This window comes from Condylura cristata, unplaced genomic scaffold (genome assembly GCF_000260355.1).
Source record: "Condylura cristata isolate star-nosed mole 26May11 unplaced genomic scaffold, ConCri1.0 scaffold00009, whole genome shotgun sequence".
Classification (NCBI taxonomy): Eukaryota; Metazoa; Chordata; class Mammalia; order Eulipotyphla; family Talpidae; genus Condylura; species Condylura cristata.
This window is the reverse complement of record NW_004567110.1, coordinates 36,315,445-36,342,057: the sequence shown is the minus strand read 5'-3', so window position 1 is coordinate 36,342,057 and position 26,613 is coordinate 36,315,445. Positions and strand designations below refer to the sequence as shown.

The 26,613-nt window shown below is 35.4% G+C and overlaps 1 protein-coding gene across 12 annotated transcripts in view; it reads left to right on the top strand.

Annotated features, from left to right (window-relative positions):
• RALYL (RALY RNA binding protein-like) overlaps positions 1–26,613 on the top strand; it is a 580,783-nt gene that overhangs the window by 534,821 nt on the left and 19,349 nt on the right. For 10 of the 12 annotated variants that reach the window (XM_004679761.1, XM_012722961.1, XM_012722958.1 and 7 more), the window contains one exon: positions 13,053–13,225. The exons of 1 other annotated variant lie outside the window; for it this stretch is intronic. In XM_004679761.1, the coding sequence (XP_004679818.1) occupies positions 13,053–13,225 (173 nt within the window). Of the gene's footprint in view, positions 1–10,135; positions 10,225–13,052; positions 13,226–26,613 lie in introns of those variants that run through there. One more of the 12 variants, XM_012722963.1, reaches the window with a different exon arrangement.

Below are 26,613 nucleotides of genomic sequence, written 5' to 3'. Positions count from 1 at the left end.
ACTTAAATAAACAGATTATCTAGTGCACTGTTGACACAGTTGATTATCTAGTGCACAGTAGTGAGAGTTGTGTTCTCAGATGCTTCAGAGGCTGCTTGTTTATGCAATGAAGATTCACTGGTTCTTCAAAGTAGATGAATCCATGCTGCCACAATACCCAACCTTTGCTTAAACAGTATACCTATACCTTTATCTGTTTTATATCAGGATTCAACTTAAGACCTAAGTTGCTAACAGTTTCACTTATTTTTTTTAATATTTAATATAATTATTAAATCCATTGCTCAAATCCAATCTTCTCTGATTATTTTTTTTATAACAACATAACTATATCAAATACAGAGTCCTTTATAATGTATAGTGCAACCATTCCAAAAATCTCTGCAAAGTGAGGTTAATTGGGTCACTCCAAATAGATAAGAACCAAACCCTTGTGAATGTATTAATAGGACCAGAGCTACAGCAAAGTGGAATTGGCCTGTCTGTTGAGCGTATACCTAGGGCAAAAACTAGAACTTACCTTCTGGTCATGACCCATGTAGTGCTCAAGACTGAAAAGAAGCTGGCTGTGAAATGGTAGCATAGCATATTAAATGAGAAAAATAAATGCTGACTCAAATCCTTACAAAAGCCACTTAGCTTTAGTTTTCTTGTTTATAATGGTAATAGTAGTGGCTACCTATCATTTTAAGAGGTGAACACAGTAGCATATATCTAAGTTACATCTGACACAGTAAAGTCTCAATAATAGAGCTAGTTGGCATTGGTGATAATTCCGGCATATATAGACACAAATGAACATTTCCTTTGTGCAGCCCATTTTCTTGAAAACACAAGCTAGATGCTTAGAACTAGCTTTTGTTAAGTTACTGTGGATTTGAAATGATAGATAAAATAGACTCATGTTTATTAAACAGTTGTTGTAAATATATTTTCTACTAAGAAAAGATATGCTGCCATACCTCTTAATACAGAAATTTAGATTTTTAGAAAGTTTTCTATATGCTGTCTATGGCACTAATCCAAAGTTGTGCTGGAATTGAAATAGCCTGTGATGTTGCCTAAATCAATATTTCCCTTTGAGGAACTTCTGTGATATTGGTTATTATGTAAAACAACCCTTACAGCAAAGGACTTTGATAACCAATTTGCACTTCAGTTTAGAGGATTAGGGAAACTCATTTAAATATAAATCACCTCAAAGAGAAAAATGTGATCTTTATTCCATCATATTGTACCTTCCAGTTTCCTGCAATGAATAATACCTTCCATATATCTTCTCGGACGATCACCTATAAATTCAGAGCTTGTAATTTCTTTCATGAAAAACTGTCACATTATATTTGTACATGTTTAAACTTTTCCAGTCATGAAATACTTATTTTTTAATGAATAGCTAATTTCTTTGATATTTATATCTTTATACTTTTGCATGTTAGGAAGAAAGTGGAATTATTTGATTTATTAATAATTAATTAATGATAATAATTAAGTGATGTTTCCTTATCAGTATTCATACTTGTGAGAAGACAATCATTTTCTGTTTTCATTATGAAAAGAAATCAGGGCTGTCTGGATAGGTCTCTATTACATTGTGGAAAGGAGAGAGAGAAAGATTAAAATTCTTTAAGAATATTCAATACCGGGTCCCTCCCTGGTGGCGCAGTGGGTTAAAGCACAGCACTGAAAAGCTAAAACCACTTCAGCCTGAGTTCAGTCCCTGTCGGAGGTGACCCACATGACACAGCAAACTTCTCTTGTCTCACCCACTGCTCCCCTCAGCAGTGTACTTCATAGATCTCCTGCTCTACTCCCCACTCTGTCTCTGGTGAATCCTCTCACTGCTCCTGCCCCAGTTCTGTATGCATAAATAAATAAGTCTTTAAAAATACTTACTCAGTACCTCCTTGTTAAATGTAAAGATGCACTCACTTTAATGTTTGATTGCTTAGAGTTAATTATTTGTTAGCTAACATATATTATTCTTTTGATATAATTGTATACACCTCTCACTCCCATTTTACTCGGCCATTGATAATAAATGTTTCGGGCATAAAGTAGTGGCCTGGAGGCGATGCAGGACCATAAACTAAGGGTGGGGAAGGCCACATGCATGGATCTTGTCCAGCGTTCAAATTTCTGTGGTACCACTTTTTTTGTTTGTTTGAAGTTACTTCCTCAGCTATCAGTGTAGTTTTGATGAAATATAATTGAATTCCATCATTTTGTATTTTCTATACCTTTCTCAGTGATTCTTTTAAAAGAGCCACCAATAAGTTGCCAATTTCATGAGCAACTTCAGTTTAAAAAAAAATCAAATTTCAGTCATAGGGTCTCTGTGTAAAAAGACAGATATTATTTAATTCAACTTCATTTTAATGTTGTGCCTAAAATATTACCATCTTTCTTAGAAAATCCCAATGATAATAACCACTTGTGACCAAGCATTAGAAATGTTACAAACCACCAAATTCTCATTGGATAAATTCATTCCATCCATATGTGTTGTGAAAAATATAGAATATTTTTAAATTAAATTAATGTCCCCTCATTGGAAAATCAAAAAATATTACTTTTTTTTTAAGAAATACTTTCAGTACTGCTGCTGTTTCATATATAACATGTGCATCTTAGTTTGCTAATGTATTTATCCATCTAGTTCACACATTAAGGTTATTTCCCTTTCCCTGTTGGTATTTATATATGAATCCTAGGGTAAGTTCTCTAAACATGTAGTCATAATGTAATTTGTTTCCATTTGGTTCATGTATCCTGCTTGTGTCCTGTCAAACCATTTTTAACATCTAATACCTTTTGAATAAAGTAAGTGTCAAAAAAATTTTAAAGAATAACATTATCTCTCACCCTGCCAAATCCTTTCAACAAGGAATCAATATATCTGGTGCATGAATGTTCAATTTTGTTGCATTCAAATTTTGATGATAGACTACTTGAAACCTTCTGCTTTCCAGATAAATATCAATGGTTCCTTTATTTGTTCCTCATTATCATGTCTTTTCTATCATGATTAGTTTGAAGATTAGTTTATCAATCACAGATTGTGGTAGTCAAAATAGAAGACTTCTCCAGGTGTGACCTTACTGCTCCTGCCTGTAACATGACTACTACTTCTATTCTGAATACCTTACTCTTTTTGTTTCCACTTTAAATTAATTTGATGGTGTTTCTCATATACATAATAGGTTAAACATATGAATTGAGCTCTGCTTCCTCCTGAAACTGCATTAAAATGATAAGACCTCAAAGTGAAAAAACCCCAAGGCACAAAGAGAATAGGAATATTTTAGAAAGTAGACAGCAGATGGAAGAGTGTCCCTGACTTAGCACATCCTAGAAATCTGAATCCAGCTTTAACCCAGAATTTTCAAAGGCCAGGGAGGGTCAAGGGCATCCTCTGGAACAGAGGTTATAAATGGCTGACAGTCTGCAGAGGAATCAGCTTCCAGTATCACTTTTCCCAACTGTTCCTAACGCACTCCGAACCTGGAGATGTTTTCTATAGAAAAGGAAAAGCTATATTTCAGGAATGGTAAACAACAAGCAAATTGGGGAGTAACTGAAAACAGGGAAAGAATGCTATAGAAATTCCCAGTGTTCTCTTCCTTAGTTTTCAAACATGTGGCAGGACTATCAGAGGGCTTAATTGGGAATATCAGTAATCTAAAAGGAAAGAGTTAAAGATGCTATCATGGATTCCCCCCAAGGAACTGGCTAGCCAGATCACCCTATAGCAACAGTACCTTATTGTGTTTATAAAGCTGCCCATCCATAGTTTGACACAATACTGTCAATATAAATAAAGAAATACCACCAAATAGTAGAAAATATTTGACATAAAAATGAAAAGAAAAAGAAGCTGCAGGAAATAGGATAAAATACAAATAGGATTGTACAGGAAGAGTAAAACTTCAAAAAGAAAAAAACAAAAGCTCTACAAAAAGAGAAGATATTGTGTTTCTGGAACAAGAGCAAGCAATTAAAACTGAGTGTCCAGAGGCAGATAAAAGAGCTTTCAAAATTAACATGTAAGAAAACAAAAGTACCAACTTGATAAAACTTAGGAAGACAAAAATTGAAGAAACTCTCCAGAAAACATAGAATAAAATAGATAGGAAATAGGAGTGAAAGGACATATAAAAATTACTAAATGAATATATAAATAACAGATTTTCATAAAGAAAGATGATGGATTATCCAAAAATAATTTTTTAATATTTTATTTAGTTTTGTGTAAAAGAACTGGAGTGTAGGTCTGAGATAAGGATGGGTGAGTTGATTCACCAGAGACAGAGTGGGGAGCAAAACAGGTAGATCAACTGAAATGTTCTACTGAGGGCAGCAGCAGGTGAGACAGGAGAAATCTGCTGTGCCATGTGGGTCAGCTCCCTGGCTGAGGATCAAACTCAGGCCACCTTGGTGGGCCTTTGAGGTGGTTGCACTGAAACTTAGGCCACCAAGGAGACTCCCCCCAAAATTTTATAATAAAATATTAAAACTGAAGAACATTGAAAAGATCCACTTACTGCATGGCACAATGCATGAGAACAGATGCATACAAAGCATCATTATGATGTCTCAGTACATTGGGAGAAAGAGCAGATTCTCCACAGTTCCAGAGAAAAACAGGAAAGAAAGAGAGAACAGTCTAACAGTTTTCATATAAAGGAACAGAATGTCAGTAGGTCTCTCAGCAGACATACTGCTAGCTAACAAGCAATGAAAACAGGTTTAAAAATTCTAAGGGAAAACTATTAATATCCCAGAATTCTATATCTAAGACCCAAAGTCTAAAATATGGAGGTAGATTAAAGATATTTTCACAAGTACCAAGAAATTTATCTCCAATTCATCTTTCCTCTCAAGAGTAAGGAGGATATACTTCACCTGAACAAGAAGGTAAAGTAGAAAAGTGGAAAGATGGTTTTCCCAAAGCAGGAATCCAAAGGAAAGAACAAGGGGAATATTTAGGATGGTGATACAGGAAACTTTAGCATATGAGCTGCAAGAGGGCCAGAAAGATATGAGTCCATGTCAGAACTGGTCGAAAATTCTGGGAGAAATTTTTCAAGATGAAATTGATAGAATGGTTAATGATGAGAGAGGCAAAATGCTGAGATGAGATTTACAAATGTGGTTAAGATACAGGTAAGTTTGTACTAAGTACAGAAAAGTATCTAGAGAACTAAATTTAAAACAGAGACCCTAAGGCAATTTAATTCTGAGGAAAAGTGCTATTCTGGAAAGAAAATGTATTTGTTGCTTATGAACAGTATAACTACACAAAGCATTTCCATGGTTAAACTTATATTAAAAATTTAAAACAGTATTAATAGTCAATTTTGAGTGTATCTCTCTAGGGAGATGGGAAGTGATTGGGACTGTAACCAAACTGAATCCTTTTTTTTTATGTATATTGGTCTTCCATAGTTTTTGTTTTTTAAGATTTATTTATTTATGCATATGAGACCAGAGTAAGGCAAGAGGTGTGGGAGGCAAGGATTCACCACAGACAGAGTGGGGAGCAGAACAGGCAGATTGATGGAAATGAACTGCTGAGTACTTCATCATTCTGCCTGTCCTTCTCCCCACTCTGCCTCTGGTAAATCCTCTCATGGCCCCTGCACCTATGGTCTGTACCCCAGTTCTATATACATAAATAATAAATCTTTAAAAAAAAAAACTGGAAATGATGAGCAGGTAAGTTTGGCTGTAAACATTAAATATTTTAAAGAAACTAAATTCAGAGGGTGGGAAATATTTGAATTGTCTTTAATGATTGGATCAAACTTTTCCAACTGGTTACTGGAGAACTTAACACCGCTAATCTCTCAGATAATTGTAGAAGAAAAATCCCACAGGACACTTAAAAATGGCAAGAAAGACTTTCTCAAGACTGTTATAATAGTGGTGGAACCTGAGTTAGTCCTCCTATATCATATGTCAGGAGAATTTTGAAAGTGGGAGTCAGCTATTAGAAAAGTATTGGAGGACATTAGTGGGAAAGTTAGTCCATATGATTAGGGCATCTGCGTTTGCTAATTGGCCATTATGGAGTTGGGCTCCTACTCCCCGATGGATACTGGGAAACAGGTACCTATCATTTTTGATGACTGAATTCCAAAAGGATGATGTTTAGATCTTCAAAAAGAGATGTCTGGATTGTAAAAGATATCCATCTCAAAGGGGCTTTAAAGGAATTTATAATTCACCTTTTCTAAAGGAGATGATGCTCAAAGAAAAAGGGGGTGAGGGGCCTCAACTCAAGAAGAAGCCTGTCTAAAGTTTCAAGCCCAGAGATTTAAGCCCCTTTGTAATCTTTCAAAACTAAACTCCTTCTCCTCACTTTCTTAGCTAAGGATAATTTGTCTGTGTCCTGTCTCTCATATTTCCATGACATAAATCTTGTCAGTCGAATTACCAACTTCAGTATCATCTGGTCCTTCTATAACAGGTGTTACAAACCCTTTGGTGTCCATTTTCCCAGTGACACAGCCCACATCCAAAGCATCAGTACCTCTCGCTTGCTCTGTGCACTCACCTTATTTTTTTTTCCAGTTTTAACATCCCTTTTTGTTTTTTATAACAGTTTATTTTTACATCATTTTGTACATTTTTTTTCCATCTCAATTGTAATCCCCGCGGGTTTCCCATCACCATGTGCACTCACCTTATTTTAAAAAAAAAAAAAAAAAACTTTATTGAGGTATAGTCTTTATAGCATCAAATGTATACATTTTAAAAGTGCAATTCGTCTTAGGACTCCAACTATCATCACAAATCAGTTAGGACATTTTCATCCCCCAAAGCATCACCTTGTAGCTGGTTTCTTCACTCTAGTTTCCTTCCTCCCAAATTTGTCTGCCTTATGATACAAAGATTTACACAATTAAAACACTTAAAGAATCAAAAAGAGCCAGACTCAATTTCTACTAGTGATCTAAAACTTACCATCACCATGAAATTTGCAGAGGTCTTTGTATAATGGTGAAAATAATATCTGTCCTTTAAAATTATTATGACACTTAAATAAATACAATAGACCAATACTTTAATGATTTTATTTAATCTGTGATCATCTCAGCAATCCAGGGTATTTATGTGAACAACTTCTAGATAATTTTTTTTCCAGAAATGTGTTTATATACCTTACAGTTCAGTCGAAAGGCCTTCCTCCTATGTAACTGTCCTGTGCTCATTTATGTCGTTGTTAACGATACTACCTATAATTCCTTGCATCTCTTTAGATGGCACTTACTGGAATCATTGAGTTAAATTCATATTATACATAGATATTATAATATAGAGCATTTTTAAAATACAGTTTATATTGGTATGCCCAAACAATGGTTCCAGGATACTAGCTTGGTGCTAATGAATAATATGACTGTTTTTGTATCAACATTCTTTCCAACCATCTGCTAAGTACAATTCAGCTAGCAATTAGCTAGCCATTAAGCCAGCATGTCAAAAAAAACTTAATTGCTAACCCAACCAATTCTCAGAGTTATATTGATGATAATAGCTATGCAGCAAACTGAATTTAATAAAAATGTTTTGAACATAAATCCCAACAATTCTAACTTGCTTCCAGAGTCATTTATAGCTTTTAAAATAGCAATGAGATGTGCAGGGGAAAAGTACTAGAATAAGAGGGCTAAAATTTAATACAAAATTCTACTTTTTTATGTGTTTTTTAATGTCCAAGAAATTTTCCCTTACAGAGAAGTACTTACTATCACTTGCACTTCATTTTCTTTGATTATCATCACATAGCTCAAACCTGTACTCTTAACGCACTTCTTCATTCTTGAATTTAAAATTGGCTATTGAAGAAATTCAAAGTTCTTCCCTGGTGAGTCAAATTGGGCTTTTTTGCCAGAGATATAAAACAGTCCAAGCTGTGGAGTCAGAAATCCTTGAGTGGGAAGTACAGCTCTTGCACTTATTACCATTGTAATTGGGCATCTTTCTGAATGTAACAATGCCTCAGTTTCCCTATCTGTAAAAGGCTAAGATCACCCTGCAGAAGAATTCAAAGTCTATAAGTGTGGCATGATCAACAATCAGTAAGTGTTCACTGACTTGTAGTCAAATTTCCCTATTGATATCTGTACATTATGTAATACTAGAGATAGCTTTTAGTCATAAGCTGTTGATATTTTGGTGCCTAATACACTCTTTAAAAATCTACAACTAGGGCCCTCCTTGGTGGCACAGGGGGTTAAAGCACAGCACTAAGAAGCTAAAGCCACTTCAGCATGAGTTCAATCCCTGCCTGCCCTGGAGGTGACCACATGGCACGGCAGACCTTCCTGACCCTCCCACTGTTCCCCTCAGCAGTGTACTTTGATGATCTGCCTGTTCTGCTCCCCATTCTGTCTCTGGTGAAGCCTCTCACCAACCCTGCACTTCTGGCCTGTACCCCAGTTCTGTATGCACAAATAAATAAATCTTTAAAAAATAAAAAATCTAAAACTAACTTGCTTTGTGCAGGAAATAAATGCTAAGTTCGCCTACACTGATTTAAGGAGGCCAGCAAGGACTCCAAATATGTCAGCATGCAAAGCAGCCCTCCTCCAAGAGGCATTGAAAACTTGGTATTTTATTTTTCTTCTGAAGAAAAAAAACAGGGAACACAGAGATGAACAATTGTCTCTAAGAAACTGAGACCCCACATTTTACTTTGACTTTTTGGGCTGGGAGTGATTCGCATAGAAGATGGTAAGGAACTTGTTCTTAATGTCTCTTTGGATTCATATTTTCACTACCAAAGTATAAATTCAAATACTTTGACTGTGAAGAGTTTAATAACTACACATTTGTTTTCAGTTTTTAAATGGAGAATTTGGCACACATTTAACTTACATCTAAGATGCTCAGGTAGGCACCAAGGATTCAAAAACAAATAAAAATATTTCTTCCCCAAAGAAACTTTTGGTAGGAATATAAAATTGTGAACATGCACATAAAATTGTGCACATACACATACATAGTCACAATTAAAAGTAAATGACCAGTAGAAAGATTATCTAATAAAATTTTTATAAACTTAAGAACAAACTAAAAATAATACTCATTTCTAGAAGTAAAATTAGGTAGCTGTTAATAAAAAGTGGAACAGATTGCTGTTTCTATTTCAACAAGATAATTACTAGATTAAAACTGCTTGTTAAACTGCAAACTCATAGTTAAACAAGATGTGCTTTCATGTATTTTATTTATGGAAACTATAATTTTTATGCCTATAATATTTCTTATTGAAGTGATGACAAAAATCTCTGATGAATACATATAACTAAAGTAAAAATTGATTGCATTTCTGTTAAATTCCAATGAGTGATGAATCCGTTCCCCCAGTAATTAAAGCTCTTTTTTTCAACACAGTAAATGTCTTCTAAGCATTTATATTTCAAGTTAATAAATGAATAACTGAGGATAAATTATGGTTTTTGTTGACATTGAGCTATATTAATGCATTGCTGCCTTTGAAATAGGCCATCAGTGGAATTAAATCCATGTTGAATGTAAAAAAAAAAAAGGTAACTTTAAAACATAGAAATGAATGGACCAAGTCAAAGTCAAAATTGTTTCTGTCATGTACAGTTCTTAATAGCTATGAATTAATTTTATGTAAACAATATCTCTATAGCAATCAAGAAATCAGTATAGATTCAACTCAAGAACTATTTTAAGCTTTGTATAATAACAATTTTATGTGATCTTTACAGTTTAAAAAGTACCTCCACATCTTTTTCCTCATAGGAGCACACAGCAAACTGAAAGATGTTACCTTTTTTATGCTCTTTTACAGAAGAAAACTACAGCTAATAAGACTAGAAATTAAGAGAAGGATGGATCTTGAATTCTATATCCATTCTAATATATTATCTCTTCTCTGTGAAGGGTACAGAGCATATCTCACTATTTCTTGATAACTGACTTGTTTTCATTTTACAAAAGATCAATATCTGATTATTCACTTTGAATGTGACAATGACCTTTTGAGGCAATAATTCAAATTTCAAAGATGCTGAAACACTAATAAAAAATGCATAAGGCAACAACAGAACTAACTATAAGACAGCATTTGATCTTGGCTTTGGTTGATCAGCAGAGGAGGGATCACATTCAGCCAGGAAGATCAGGAAAGTCAGCTTGGATTCCAGAGAAACAAATTGATACGCAGAACCAAGTGAGTACTATGCATCTTCAAGGTATGGTTCTACACAAATAGTCTGAAAATTTGTTCTGTTTCTTTGGTCAGAATTTCTCTAGAATTAAATAAAAGAATATTACTTCCAACATCAAAAAGTAAGTAGTTCTCATATAAAAAATATCCCTGCATCCCCCCTGGTGGTGCAGCGGGTTAAAGCACAGCACTGAGCTTAAGCCACTTACGCATGAGTTCGATCCCCGCCTGCCCCGGAGGTGATCCACATGGCGTGGCAGACCTCTCCTGACCTACCCCCCACTGCTCCCCTCAGCAGTGTACTTTGTCAATCTGTCTGTTCTGCTCCCCACTCTGTCTCTGGTGAATCCTCTCACCCTCTGCATCGCTGGCCTGTACCCCAGTTCTGTATGCACAAATAAATCTTTAAAAAAAAAATTCCTGCAATTTGTAGAGAAGACATGGTATACCAGACCAAATATTTTCAAATGACATTAATCGTGAGCAAAATTAAACTTGTGCATTATAATATAATGAAAATAAACACAGTGACCTTAAATAGAAAAAGTTTAACTTTAGGAGCAACTGTCTAATTGCACTGTGGAGGATAATCTTTCAATCCCAAATATTTATATCTTTCATATCAACACCAAGTCCTGACAATTGGAATATCTTACACAAGTAGGTGGGTGACCGAGAGTGCTAAAAGGGAGATCAAGTGGTAAGTACAAAAATCACTCTTAGTAAAAAAAGTAGAATATCAAAACTAGAGTAACCAAGTCCATTGTGTGACCCATAGAATTTGAGGTCAACGTTGGTAGAGAAGAGCATAAGGAGTGTTAACTCAGAAGATTCAAAATTTTTCAATGCACAAATTAGTTTGCCCATCACAACTTTCTCTCAGTGAGGGCTGGTCAGAGATGTGAGGACTAGTCAGTCTGTGTAAAAGATCTCTAGAATTACAGCAATTGTAGCAAGAATTTATACATAGAAGGAAGATGAGGTAAATAAAATCTAGCAATTTTAAGTTCAGGATTCTGTCTCTTAACCGTTACTTTAGTCTCGTTTAATCTAGATCATTGAGTCATCTTCTCAAGAGCAAAGTTTTTTCTATAGCTCTCCATTTCCCTATTCAACTCAGATGAAAATCTTCTAAATATAGAAAAAAAATCTTCCCTAAGTTTTATAATAACCATCTTACAGTTTTCGTAGGATTTGCTATGCTAAAAATTATGTAGACATCAGAGATAAAGGGACAATGTTGCTTTACTTCCATCATGAAGACTTACATGCAATTAAAGACAGAAAGCATGGCTTTAACAACGAACTGCTTTTTCACTACATTCATTATATTTATCATCTGGAGAAATCTGAAACTAAGAACATGATAGAAGAACATTATGGAATATGCAGTCTGCTATTATATATGAACCCAAGGTGAAGGAAAAGAACTTAGGTTTTGTCATTTTAATATACTTAGAATTATTTTTAGTTAATTGGATCTACTAGCAGTTTTCCTTCCCTGAGCCTTACTTAGCCTCATAAATTTTTTCACTCTTTTCCCTGACCTTGCCAGACCTCTTGTTCCAGATTTACTGTTGTTATTGTTGTTGTTGTTGTTATTCTTTTATCATATATAAAATACAATCAATTTATATATTAGTTATGTTTGAAAAGATTTGTGCTGAGTGAAAATATATATGTCAATGCTTATTTTCCTTTTAATCTACACTATAGAAAAGTCTAGGAATGGATATTGCAAAATCTTTTGGCTCTATGAATTATCTTAATTGCTATTACATATAAAAGTTTATATATTTTAAGACAAATAAAATAATGGAATGACTCTGATAAAAATAGTCAAAATGAGCAAAAACACCAGCTTTTGAGATAGTTATGAACACATGGGAGTAAGTTAAAGAAGCTATCTAAGAGGAACTCATTTATTCAGTATTCAATGTTTCTTGATATTTTGACAGGAGATGAAAACCAAGTACTAGTGGAAATAATTATGTTGTGAGCATAATTTCCATTCAGCTGAATTCTGTAAATGAATGCACACCCTGGTAATTATAGGGAATTCAATTACCGCAAACTGTATCTTTATTTGTTGAGCACTTATTATTTGCAAAACACTATACTAAGCACTTTACTACTTCAGACCTTGAAAGTTTAGTAGTAGTTATTCTAACTGTATGAATGAGAAAAGTAGAGCACAAGATACATTAAACATTGTGGCCTTAACCAGCATCACAGGGCTAATAAATGGTGAGGATAGAGAGCAGAGCCAGCCTGGCTAACACCAAAATTTTGATTACAACTATCACAGTTAGCAACATCTGCCAACAGAATTGAAAGTTTAAATTTTTAAAGCACTGCTCACATAAACATGTTATCTAAGGGATAACGTTTCAGTTTTTGTACTTTCTTCCTCAGTGAGTTTTTGTCTTTTTCATTTAAGTTTAAATTTAGCAATGATCTTTCTTCATCCTCCTTCCCTGAGTGAACAAGTTCTCAGTTTTATCTGATTACTGCCCTTTGTAATCCTCAGAGACATCATCCTTATTAAAAAGCACTACATATAGTCAGAAAGATTTGCTTATGTAAATATTTTTCATATACCAGTATCAACTGGAGTCCCAAAGTTTTGCTAATTCCATTAAAAAATAAATATGCTTACATGTAAATGCACATAGATTTGTGTACATAATTTACATGACTGAATAAACTTGACTGAAACATATTACCTATCTTCCTCACATCCTTCAGAGTACAGTTTACCCTTCATAGACTGTTTGTTCATGGTTTATCCAAACGGCTCATGAGCAACCCAAGGTAGTAGTCATTTGCTTTTTCCCCCCAGAAGCTCAGAAGAAACAATTGGAAGAGAGTATAGAGCTGATCCAAGACGAATGTGTGTCAGAGAATGCAGATCACTCTACAGAGGAGCCTGCTGAAGGAGGGCCAGATGCCGATGGAGAAGAGATGACTGATGGGATAGAGGAGGACTTCGATGAAGATGGGGGTCATGAGCTGGTAGGAACTAAACATTTGGTGTCAACACCCTTTGGTAACAACACCAGCATGTTAGCAGCTCATTCATTCTAAAATAAATATTAACTATTTGGGGCTTATTTCTTTCTCATATGCATCGATTTCAGGCATCAGCAGAATAGTGTTTTGCACATAATAAGTGCTCAATACATTTTTGCTAACTTAAAATATGAGGTAGTAAATGAATGAACAATAAACATAGTATGAAATTAGGTATATCTCAAGTCCCAGGTGGAAGATTCCCTTTCCCAAGTCATCCATCATGAAAGGAGTCTTGTATTTGTATAACTACGAGTGAACTATAAATGTATATACTAGTGATAGAGTAGCAATGACCACGTACTGGAAGACATGCTTCCCTCTCTTATTTAACAGTGTCACTTGCTGATGTTAGTTATCTATGTAAGTTACACAGATTTCCACAAATCTGCTCAATAAGATGATTCTTTGGTATATCGCCAGTTCATCTAAGGGCCTATGTCAACTGATAATCAGTTTTTATGACTTGATTAATTAGACAAAATTTGATTTTTTACATGCTTTATTTTCCCACTGTTATAATCATTACACTGATCATTTCCAGATGCCCTTTCCTATATAACCATCAAGGGACTTGATAAATATATTCTGATGATGATATCATTTCTCATATTTTATCAAACAAATAATTAAATATACTATCTTAAAGGAATTGACTAATAAAAATGATGACAGGCATGTGTGTGTGTGTGTGTGTGTGTGTGTGTATGTGTTGCAAATGCTCAAATATCTACTGTCTGATCATATTAAACTTGAATCATCCCAAATAATATTGGGTTCCAGTTTGTTATAGTACCTGTTAACTAATTCTGTCATGCTGTTAATTATTGAACATGGCCAACTACTACTTCACAATAATTTATTTAGGGAACTCAATATTGATTTTTAACATTCCAACTCTCTTTAAATTATATGACACCTTAATTTATGCTTGTTAAATAAGAGTCCTTAACAACTAACCTTTAACAAATATGCACCAGTTTGAAGGACCTGAATACCTGTTTTTAGAATTCTTTTGATTTCTGAAATCTATTGCACAGAGACTAGAATAAAGGACTAACACGTTTCTCAACTTCTTAAGTGGGACTTTAATTCAGCAACAGAATTTCCTCAGCCCATTCTAATCACACTTCTGTTGTGACCATCCCATTGGTATCAATCTTATCAATGACTCTAGGGGCCTCCATGTTGCCTTTTCCAACAACTGTCTCTCTGTTCCCATTTTAATTTACTTATGAGCAGAAATTGGCTAAGACCCTTGCCATTTTCTCTTTCTCATTTTCCTCCATACTCCCACTACAAATATTGGAGTACCTCATGTTTTGTTATAGATAACCTTATCTTTCTAAATACTTCCCCAAGGTGACTTCATCAAATGCTAGAGCTTTAAATACTATCTGTAGGCCAGAGAGTCCTAAATCTTTATTTCTATTTCTTGTATCTTCCTAGAAGTTTTGACTCCAGTATTCAGGTGTATCTCTTCAAGTATCTCCAAAAAAGCAATTAAAATGTAACATGCTTTTTTCCCACCCACCTTATCTTTCCATTCTCCCCCATTCTGGTAAACAACTTCATTATTCATACAACTGCTAAAACTAAAATGACTAGAATTGTCTTTGTCTCCCTTTGTTCTTCTCCATTAATTTACTGCCAAATCACAGACTAAATCTACTTATATCTTCCTTACAGCTAAGCTGGTTTACTTGCTTCAACCAGTATAATTTCCTGGTGTGGAGTCTCTTTTGTCATTTCTGGATCAGATGAACCAAATCAACCTTGGTTCCCAAATTGGAAAGCAAAAGCATAAATCTTCCTTTTTGTCATAATGAGGAACATTAAAAGTTACAGATGTAACAAGGATACACTGTAACTAGGTTTTTAGCACATGTAAAAAGAGTCAAAAAGAACTGCCCATTCAGGTGCTCAAAGAAAAATCTGGAATACCTTTCAAAAAAATTAATTGGAAACAATAAATATCTGGAGCAAGAGAGATGCAGCAAAACAAGCTAGAGGGACAATAGGTCATTTTTGAATCAGATGAACTAAATCAATTTGGGCTTCCGATTTGCAAAATAAAGGCATAAATCTTCCTTTTGTCACTTGTAAAACATGAGAAATAAAAGGTGTAAGCACTGACTGCCCATACTTTGTCTACTTCATAATATTGAGTTACAAAATTGATTTCCAGGAAGCAATCCATTCAACTAATATTAGGGTGTCTATTACGTGTGACCAAGGTGCCATGATAGAAATGCACAGATAATTAAAACTATTATTCTACCTGTGAAATGAAACATAAATGGGTTTTTTCCTCAAATAACTAAGTGTCTTAGACACAGACTGGTTTCTTCATGGAAAAACCGACCTATATTTGATAGCATGTATGAACCATCAAAACTAAACATCTGTGTTCTACAGTAGTCTATTTATATATTTCACTAGTGCATGGAAATTAATATTTGAGTCTAATTAAAAATAAGCTTTATATTAAAATGCTTACAATACACTTCAAACCACTGCCATACCTTTTTCCTGAATCAATCCAATAGCAAATATTGTTGATTGAACAGTAATGAATAACACCAAGAATTTTGCTGTGGAAATAAAGAAAAAATAGATTTCTTCTTTCAGGAAGACTATAAATTAAATTAAGAGGAAGGCTACAGACAAGAAGTATACAAACAGTATACTATGTTAAAAAACAAAAAAAATAGATCAGTGGAAAATCATATTTAACTATGGTGTACATAAGGCATCCTTGTAGCAGGGAAGTTAAAACCTTACCTTGAAGAATGCCAGATTAAAGAAGCAGCATGTCCTAAAGTGGAGGAAGTCTTATTCATGTTGTTCCCAAGCCATTATATGGGAAATGTATTTAATATCCAATATATATTAGCTATTTTATGTGATAGGTATGTGGGTGGATAGATTCATCTTATAAAACTACTAGATTTCACAAATAAGATATTTAGTTTTCAAATCTTAATCTCTTTTTTTCATGCCCACCAAAGTTAGTCCACTTTTATATAAAAAAAAAAATATTCAAAATAAAAGTAGTCTGTACTGTTATGAAAATACTACAGAAAATAAGTGTTTGGTGCCTTACTAATTCAAAAGCACAAGTGGACTCCCAATATTTTGTAAGAAATTATAAATAAGAAACAGCTTCTGTGTGTACTTAGGGGCATTTTTGAGGCTATCAGGTATGTTATAGAGCCTTACACAGGCTAATTCAGCATTTTCCAAAGTAAAATTCTTCATCAACCTGCATCCAAATAGCTAAGGTATACTTTGCTAAAATAAATAAATAAATAAAATACTGATAGAAATTTTCTGGGGGAGATTTCAGAAATCTGTAGTTTTATCAGACTGCAGTTTCCCAAAGGAAACAATAGACAAGACAAACATTTAAATGAATTGAGGAAAAGTTGAGCTACTTTGAATTCTACTTGTAATTACTTTTGCCTTTGCTGACTACATACAATCGAATCTGGCAAATCTAGTAAGAATCCACAATTGAACTACCTAGCTGGATTGTGTAATACTTACGCATGCAAGTACGATGCTGTAATACATCCTCTAGCATTTAACAAAACAGTCAACTAAGCAGTAAGTCACCTGGGCTTACAAATTATTGAGTTTCTTTGCCCATTGGGGAAGGTCTGCACCACAAATCCAACCCTGTAGTTGAAAAGAACTCAAAGCAAGCATGCTATTACACCATTGAAACACTGGAATGCATAGAACATTCTGACCAATATCCTCAGCTTTTCTCTATAAACAAGACAGAAAGAATCTCCTTTGTGAAACTCATTGTTTCTTCCTAATGAAATCATTCACCTTTAATGAAATCATACCCCCTTACCAGCCATGTTTCTCTCTCTTTATTTTCTTCAGTTGTATTCAAGGCTACCTAGAGGACAAATAAGAACTTGGGAGACACTGCCCTAATGGCAATTCTATATGAACTGGAGGTGTAAAGTCACAAAGAAACAAGAAACGTGCTCACTTAAGCTGTTGGTTGTGGACCTGTATTTCAGTGAAGCTTTCAATGACCTTCATCTTACATCTGTCATTTCATCACACCCCGTCCTCCTGAGAATAGATACATCATAATGTGGGTGGACTTAGCAGTAGGGTGAAGAGGCAGTCCTGTCAGTCACCTGGCCTGGGTGACACTGATGAGCCACAAAATGACCAAGGCCATGATTGCTTGTTTTCAGTTTTCTCAACAAGAATAGAGTATAGCTAAGTGTTTGATGTAAGACAAAGAGTGTGATGAGTGGACAGCTCTGCTCTGACTTTGCACCCTAGAGTCTTTGCTCTTTAGGAATATGTTACTTATAGTTTATTTCAGACTTGTTTTTTTTGGCACCACCTTGGTGTCAATCATGCTTAGTGGAGCTCCTGAACTCTGCCTAGTTCATTAATATGGAAGTTTCCCATAGAGACTTAATGTCATGTCAAAAACATGAGCTTTGTCTGCACTCACAGTTCATATCTTCATGACTCTGTGCAAGTTACTTATCTATGTTCTCAATGGCCTCAGTTTTTCCATCTGTCAAATAATCTAACCAAGAGTGGTTGAAAGGAGTTAATCAGGGAATTCTAATAAGTACATGTCTGGTATGTTTATTTAATTTAAAATTTGTGTCTGTGTTTATACGGTAGATTATTTCTGTCCTTTTATATTTTTGCTATTTAATTGTTCCATTTGATCTTATGTGATTTTGTTAGCCCTAATTTCCCCTGACTTTCCAGATGTGGTATCAGTTGGATCAGAGTTATAACAAACAATGATCTATTCTTATCAACCCCTGCATGACTGCAATCCCCTACCCCCTTCAGTGTCTCCCATTTTCTGTGGTTCCCAGGAAGTCTCAGCTGTGCTCAAAATCATGTCTGACAATTGTTCCTCCTGCCTACCCACCCTCTCCTGTCCTTGGAGAGCCACAGTCTTTACCACCTGCCATCTCTGGTAAAAGAATACTGCTCTGTTTATATGTTGGCCTCTTTCACACCAAAGATAAAACACCACAAGTACAGTCAGAAAACTTTCCCTTCAGAGCTTGCTGAGAAACCACACAAGGGTCCACTTTAAACTTGGGACAAAGTCCTGCCCTTTGCAACTCCAAGTTGGAAGTTGTCAACTAAAGCACAGAAACGCTGTGGGAATCCTGAACTGTGAGCCCATCGTCTAGAAAACGAGCCGTGTGAACTGCTGCCTAAGTATTTGCAGCACCTCCTGCTTCTGCCCTGTTCTCTATTGTTTTCCAAGCAGAAGCCAATTTGGTCCTGTTAAAATTTAAACAAGGCCATGTCATTCTGTTTTAAACTTTCAGATATCTGCCCACTTCCCTCAGCGTCTCATCGTAGGAACGTGTATCCTGCAGTGATAACCAACACTTTGCATGCCCTGGCCTCTTTTTCATCTGATGTGGCTCCCACTTTTTCCCACTATTCTCCCCCACCTCCAGCAGTTAGTCTGGCCTCCAAGGCTCACACCATTCAGCTCCTGCCTCAGGACTCTGACAATTGCTACTCTCCTGACAGTGGGAGATTGAAGGGCTAAGCCAGGTCAGAAAAGGCCTTGATGCTGTGCTAAAAGCTTGATGTATCCCCAGTACATTTCACATAAATAAATTGGGACTTGCCAGATAGACCCTATGGACTGATGCAAATATTTCCAGGTTTAACAAATAAAAATATAGGACATTGAGTAAAATTTGAATTTCAGATAAACAGTGAATTTTCTAATAGAGTCACGACCCAAATATTACATGGAACATATATGTATAAGAAAAATGTTGTTTATCTAAAATTCTGATTCAACTGAACTTCCCTGCATTTCACCTGACAACCCTTCATGGAAGTGAGTTTGAATGCTGACTTGAACAAGTTATGTAACTTCGTCCAGACTAGAAATTATCAACTGTGAAACTGAAATAATACTAACCTCACAGGGCTCTTGAAGGATTTAAAAACCCATAAACTGCATTTACCAAACTCTCTAGCACAAAGTAAGCGAGTAAATTGCAGCTCTTCTTATCGTTATTGCTATTATATCATCGTCTTTATTTTTCCAGTGAAGCTCTCCATAAAACACCATAACATTTCTGGCAACATAATCTATATCTAGAACTTTGTGCCTTTAAAATCTCTAGAGCTTAAAATTTGTTAAAGAATGCTTCATATTTGATAAGGCTTCAGGGAGCAAATGTAACATTCCATAAAGAGTCATACTTTGCCTTTATCATATTACATTTTCTTTGATTTTGTATTTGCTGACTTAGTTAAGTCAAAGGAATTTCTTTTTAAGTCCTCTTTTAACTTATTTTAAAGAGCGTACTAACTGTACTCTGCAATTTTATATGACCTTTATTTTGGTTTCTGCTATATATTTCCTTTCTGCCTAATGTAATCTGACAACCAATTTACTAGCAGACAATCAGTTGTTGTTTTAAAGAAACTGAGTACATGAGAAGTCTTTTACTTTGTTTTATTTTATTATGCATGCAAGAGCCAGGATATAGGCCAGAGGTGTGGGGATGAAAGGATTCACCAGAGACAGAGTGGGAGCAGAACAGGAGAACTGAGTAAAATACATTGCTGAGGAGAGCAGCCGGCAAAACAGGAGAGGTCTGCTGCACTATATGTGTCAGCTCCTTGGCCCGGGGGTCAAACTCATGCTCCAGTGACTGGTGACAGCTTGATAATGCTGTCATAGATTGCCACCCTTCTCCAGGAGTCTTATATAATGCATTTTCTTTATTCATTCAGTCACTCATTCATTAAAATAAACAACTGAAAAAAGTTAATGAAATATTGGAAAGTCAGTAAAGTGTCAAATATCTTTAGTTGCTAAAGATTCAAAGAACAAAGAATAATCTCTAGTTTCACTGAGTGCTTACTGGGTAGAAGAGGCATGTGTTGCAGTCAGAACAAATAAATAGATATTAACAAAAGAATGTGATAGGTGCAATTACCACATGAATCATGATGGTAACATGTGGGAAGTAAAATGACAGAGTAAATGAATCTGAACAAACTTAACAAAGGCTGTGGGATTTGAATTGGTTCTTAAATAATGAAAACGAATATGCAAGAAAAACAAAGGGTTAGTTGACATCCCAACAGAGAGAGAACGTACGGAGAAGGAAGGTTTGAAAGAATTATGTCTATTGGACATAAGTAAATTAGTTTGGTTAATACTCTGATCTTTAGAGGATCCTGCTAGGGCCAGCAGGGTCCTATCAGTGAGAGACTTGACAAAATGCAAATTCTCAGGCTCTAACAGACTCAGGGCTTGAGAAAATCTGGGAGTAGTCCCCGGCAATCTGTGATTTAAAAAGTCCTGTAGGTGATCCTGATATTTACTCAAGTTTGATATTTACTGGGCCAGAGTAAGGGGTACACAGAAAATTAGTGGTTATTTTGATATTTTTTTTAGTAAGTACAAATGACAGAGACACGAGGACATACAATTAAATCAGTCTTTGGGGGTAAGGCCTCAAGCAAAAGTTCAGATATGTTTTAATGTTTGGCCCTGTTTGTGCACCATTGACATAGTGCAGGGAGAAGAGAGATCAAATAGATACGCCACCAAAAAAGCAAGCACAAGAAAACTCATTTAGAATCATTAAAGAAAACAGAAATTAAAACTAAAGCAAAAGGAAGGACAAGTGGATACTTCACCAAATATGAAAGAAATCGTATATAAAAGAATACAATATTTTATAATTACATTGAAATAAACAGAGGCTGCCTGAAAGGTGAGGGCTTAGGGCAGGGCTGCCTTTCTTAGAGTGTCATTCTGTTCCTCATTCTGGTAAATATCCACTTTTATCTCAGTGCTCACATTTATCAGCACAGCCTCTAGAGACCATCCTGAGATTCCTAGTAGAGGTAAAGTGTGCCCTTCACCACCCCACAAAACCCTACGAGGTCACTCACTTCATTGTTGCTACAACTTTTCAAAATGTCTACCTCTGCAGTTAGACTAAACACCCCTGCAGACTGTGCAGTCTCTTGGTTCAGGATCCCTCATGTATAGAACGGTCTATAGGGATGGATGAGGTGACTTGGTAGAGGGATGCTGAATTAACTCCGTAAACACTTGACCTTTGAATACCCTACCCCACTCCATTAGTCTGAATTGTCAACTCCCTTGTAATATGTCATGAGTGGATCCCTGAATGAGGCTTCCATCTGCCCTAGACACACTTGGATCTGTGTCTTTCTTTAGACTGTACTCTCTACAGGTCTCATCCTACCCAAATTGCTACACGGTAATTAGTGATTTCCCTTCTTTTTGACTCACTGATTTGTGAATTGCTCAGGGCTTATTTTATTTCCTCTCCTTAGTGGTATGCTCACCATGTTAATGTTAGTGAACACTTCAAGAAATAGAGGAAAATGTCCTCAGATTCCCTCAAATGTTGAGCCTTCTTATTGTTTTTAAACACATCTGATTATCTGTTGTAATCAGATTGTATTCTAAATATTAGTCTTGTATGCAGGCCCTGTGTGACTTAGAGAATTATTATATAATGCAAAGAAGCAAACAGTTTTCATTATAACTTATTCACAGGGCCATTCAGGTAGCAGCCTGTGTCTTAAACGCACTGAACAGGAACAGAAAGAGCTTTAAACTAACACGTCAGAGTCAACACAGCCGTATTGACTCTGTTGTGTTAGTTTTCAGTGGTCCTGTATTATTACCTCCCAGGAGTGATAAAAATGCAAATTTGAAGTAACCTGAATTTAGTTAGAGGACGTTAGAACACTGAGTTATAAAACAACCCAGAAAATAAGCCTCTCTCTCCTGATCTATAATTTTTTAACTCAAAACTATACAAAAAAATCAAAGTCATAAATTCATAAGAAAATTAACATCAGGAAACTCAAGACTGCCCAGATAAGCACACTAGATGCTGTGACTCCTTCTGCAGCAAAGAGGCAAGACAGACCTAGAAATGGGCTGTTGAGCTAAGGGCTTTTGAGATGTTAGATAACATTGTGGTGAATATGCAGACTGCCTCTAATGATATTAAAAGACAGAATAATTAAAATCTAGTTCCAAAAAAATAAAGTATTGGCACCATTCCACAGTTTCTATACAGAGAAACAAAAAAGAAAGTGAACAGATAGGTACTAAAGTCCTTTGGAAATGAAACAGTTGAAAAATTAGCCTTAATATCCAAAAACACATGGAAAGAGCTACTTTTCTGGAACTGCAATGATGTGCTAGATGAAAATAGAGCATCTGCTGTGGTCATGCTGTCAGATTTCAAAAGGCTGGAGGTGAAAGTTAAGGGTAAAACAATTCTGTAACAAAAAGACCCTGACCTTCCAATCTAGAAAGCACAATTTTTAACTAAAGAATTAAGCACACAGGGATTTACAGGCATATAAAGTTAACACACAAATGTGATCACAGTGTTAATGTCAGGAAAATTGCACTGCACAGTTAAATAGGAAAAGAAGACTTTGTTCAAGATAATGGCAGCAAGGTCAAAACTACTGCAAGGGAGGAGGAAAAATGAGCTCTACTGAAACAAAAGATAGCAATTTTTAAGCTTCTTGGTGAGCTGGTGGGCAAGGACTAGAGGTCAAGAAGATTAGCTCAAGCGTGTTTGCTAATTTTCACTTACCTAAAGTAGGCTCACTCCTACTCTCCCAAAGAAACCAAAGCACAGAAGCACTATCTTTCTTGGTGATGATATTTCAAAGGGTAGCTCCCAGGTTCTCAGAGAGAAATTCCTGAGTTATGAATTTGGTAAAGGCTAAGAGATTTAGATCTAAAAAATTTACCTCTCAAAGGGCAGAATAAGAGTTCATAATACAAGTTCTCTAAAGCAAATGTTCTAAGAAAATGGAAGTCAGGAAACTGTGGTCAGAAAGAAAACTATCAAGTTAGTCAAGTTAAGGGAAACAGTCTTTCGGACTAAATCTCTTACATTATAAATAGCAATGTGAAACAACAGTTATTTCCCAAGAGACAAAGACAATCAGCAATCTTCTCATAACCATCTTCTGTACAGCTACTAAGAGGTGCCAGAGCTAATTCCAAGCTACATTTTTATAAGTGTCAGATTAAAAACAAATCTGAACTTAGAAAGGAGATATTTTATTCAAAAGAATGATTGCAAGGAAGAAAGGCAATATTGCAACAGAATGATTCAACCATAAGGTCTTCAAGCATCTCAAGAGTTAGGCCATAGGTTTGTTCCTGTTACAGAGAAGAACAAATGTGGCTAGAATTAAACTGGATGTGGGAAAGTGGGTAAAAGGGTGGTGTGTTGAATATTAGGTAGATATTGTTTTAACCTGAGAAATGTGTGTTTTCCAGGAGAAAGAACCAGAAAGGGGTGTGTCCTGGCTCAGGCTGATGATGATTATAAGGCCAGGGTTTTGAAAGGGAAGAAGCTTAACCACTTTATGCTCATTTGTCAGTAGGGTTAAAATGACTCAATTAATTATTGATGGGAATGTTGTTAGGACTTTGGAGGACTTTGGGTTTGTTACTTGTCTTAAGTATTTAAGCCCTCATCGATGAATTTTATCAGTCACATGAAGAAGGACCAGTCGTATGTGGAAAGATGGTTCTTGGCAATAATCCTCTGAATAAAGAGGTAGAATCGGGGGTGGGGGCAGTTCTTGACTTCTTCTGTTTTCTTGGATCACAAAACTGAGGTAACAATTCAACATTATCATATATCTAGAAGTTATTTGACCTGTGATTTTGGAAATGTCTCTGCATTCAAAACATTGAAGAATGGTATTAATCCCTAAATGGATTTTTTTCCCTCTATGTCAACCATTGAAGAGTAAATGTTTAAAGAAACTGTGGTACACACACACACACCCCACATACACATACATTCACCATGTGCACACATGTATACCACACACACTAAGTAAGTATGCTAAGTATGAAAGAGGATAAAATCTTGCCATTTGTGATAACAAGGCTGGACCTTGAGGGGATCACGCTAAGGAAAAAGAAAGACAAATCCTTTATGATTTCACTCAGATATAGAAGATAAAGAAACAAAGCAAACAAACAGGACAAAATTAAAACAAATGCAGAGATTCTCACTATGGAATGGTGGTTATCGGACAATTGGAAATAGTGAACGATAACTAGACCTTTATTGTCAACATGGGGATATTCATAGTTGTCGACATGTCAAGTTGTACACCTGAAACTTTAGCCACTGTTGTAAACCAATATTACCTCAATTTGAAAAGAAATACGGAAGTAAAAATAGAAAAAGTTAGAGAGTACCCAGACTCACTAGATCTCCAAAGATAAACATAAGAAAAGAAACAAGGAGAAATTGATTGTTTTTAATGGGAAAAAGCATTTTCATTGACCCATACACATTACAGATAGAAGTTTAGCAATTCAGTTCAAAGAAAGGTTATTTGGGTTTTAGGTTCAGATGGGCACAAGTTCCCCATTCTGTCTCTGGTGAATCGTCTCACCCCCTGCTCCTCTGGTCTGTACCCCAATTCTTTTATATATAAATAAATAAACCTTTAATAAATAAATCTCTTAAAAATTTTGAAAAAGACTTTCATGCAGAAGCAACCATTTAAATTCCTTTAATTTCATTTTTAGTCAGTCAGCCAATACAAATGATTAAATACGTATAATCCTTAGTCACCATTCTAAATACTAGTAAATACACAATGAATAAGAAAGAACAACCTCTTTCAGTGAATAGAATGTGTTTCATTCTCAGATGGATGTTTGCATGCTAGTCAGAGACTTAACATGCTACAATGATTCTTTAGTCTGAAACAAAATACAACATCTGCAATGTTAAATTATTACTTGAAAGGTGATTGTTAAAAACCCCTTCATTGTTACTTAAATTTGAACTTGCCAACTAAAAGTCTATTTGGCATTCACTGAAGAAAATAGATATGATAAGTATTTTAAGTGGAAGGCCTAATAAAAGTAGATAAGAATATAAATACTTCTAGCTGCCTAATGCTTTCTAAATTTCTGGCTTTATGGAACCTAGCATTAGGAAATATGTGCTGTTAAAAAATGCTAACATTTGGACATTTTTAAAAAGTAAAAATAATATAAGCAGATAGTGTAAAGCATAATAGAGCCAAGCAAAAAAAGAAAATAATTATTTTCATATGAAAATAATTCCAATATACGTGAACACATGTGCTTATGAGTATGCTTAGCAAAACCTAATACATATATATTTTTTAATTTTCTATTTTTCTGTCAACCACTCATGAGAAAAACATATTTCACTGATTGCCTTGTAGGTGTAGATTTGCTTCATTTGACTTTTAAAATATCATTTTAACTAAAATTACCTCCAGAGTATGGGGAAACATAGACTCTACAAATTGCATTGGTTAAAAGGGGATTTTTTTAAATGCCGCTGCAACCATGTAAATGTCATTTAGACTTATAAAATTTTAACCACAATTTTTCTGCCATCCCTTCCTGGTTTCTGTGGCTGACATTGCTCACCATGCTGCATTATAGGCACATTCCATCCAATTTTTTGGAGCCTTTTTACTGTTCACTGTTTTTAAATGGACACTTGTTTGTCAGTGATAACCAGATACTGAAGAACACACGGTTTTGGTGAGCATGCTCACTGCATTTATTTAACCAGGCCATAGTATTTAAAACTTCCACAACTACATATCCACTCAAACAATGCTTTATATCCCCAACACAATTGTAATTGAATACTGGAATTTTATGACACTAACATTTATGAATATTACATATTTTTTAAAGATTTATTTACAACACTGGTGTACAGGCCAGAGGTATGGGGGGATAAGAGGACCCACCGGAGACAGTGCGGAACAGAACAGGCAGATCTACTGAAAATATGCTGCTGAGGGGAGCCGCGGGTGGGTCAGGAGAGGTCTGCCACACTACGTGGGTCACCCACCCTGGCAGAGGATGGAACTCGCACTGCAATGGCTTCATGGTGCTGTGCTTTAACCTGTTGCACCACCAGGGAGGGCCCACTACATTTTTTTAAGTATCATCTTTTATTCTTCCAAAATTGTATCATAATACTATTTTTAATGAAGCTTTTTTTTTTTTGAGGCTACAGTGGTTTACAACACTGCCTATGATTTAGAAGTATAGGAACTCCTCCTTCAGTTGTATATTGCCACACCACACCCATCCTCGAGGCATGGAAAGCCTATTGTGCTTCCTTCCCACTTTGTTGCTCCACATTTTCCCTCCTCTGGTAGCCTAAACTCTACAGTCAAATTTCTAGGTGTGAAAAAAAAAAAAAGGTGTTATTGTTTGGTATTATCTGGCAGTT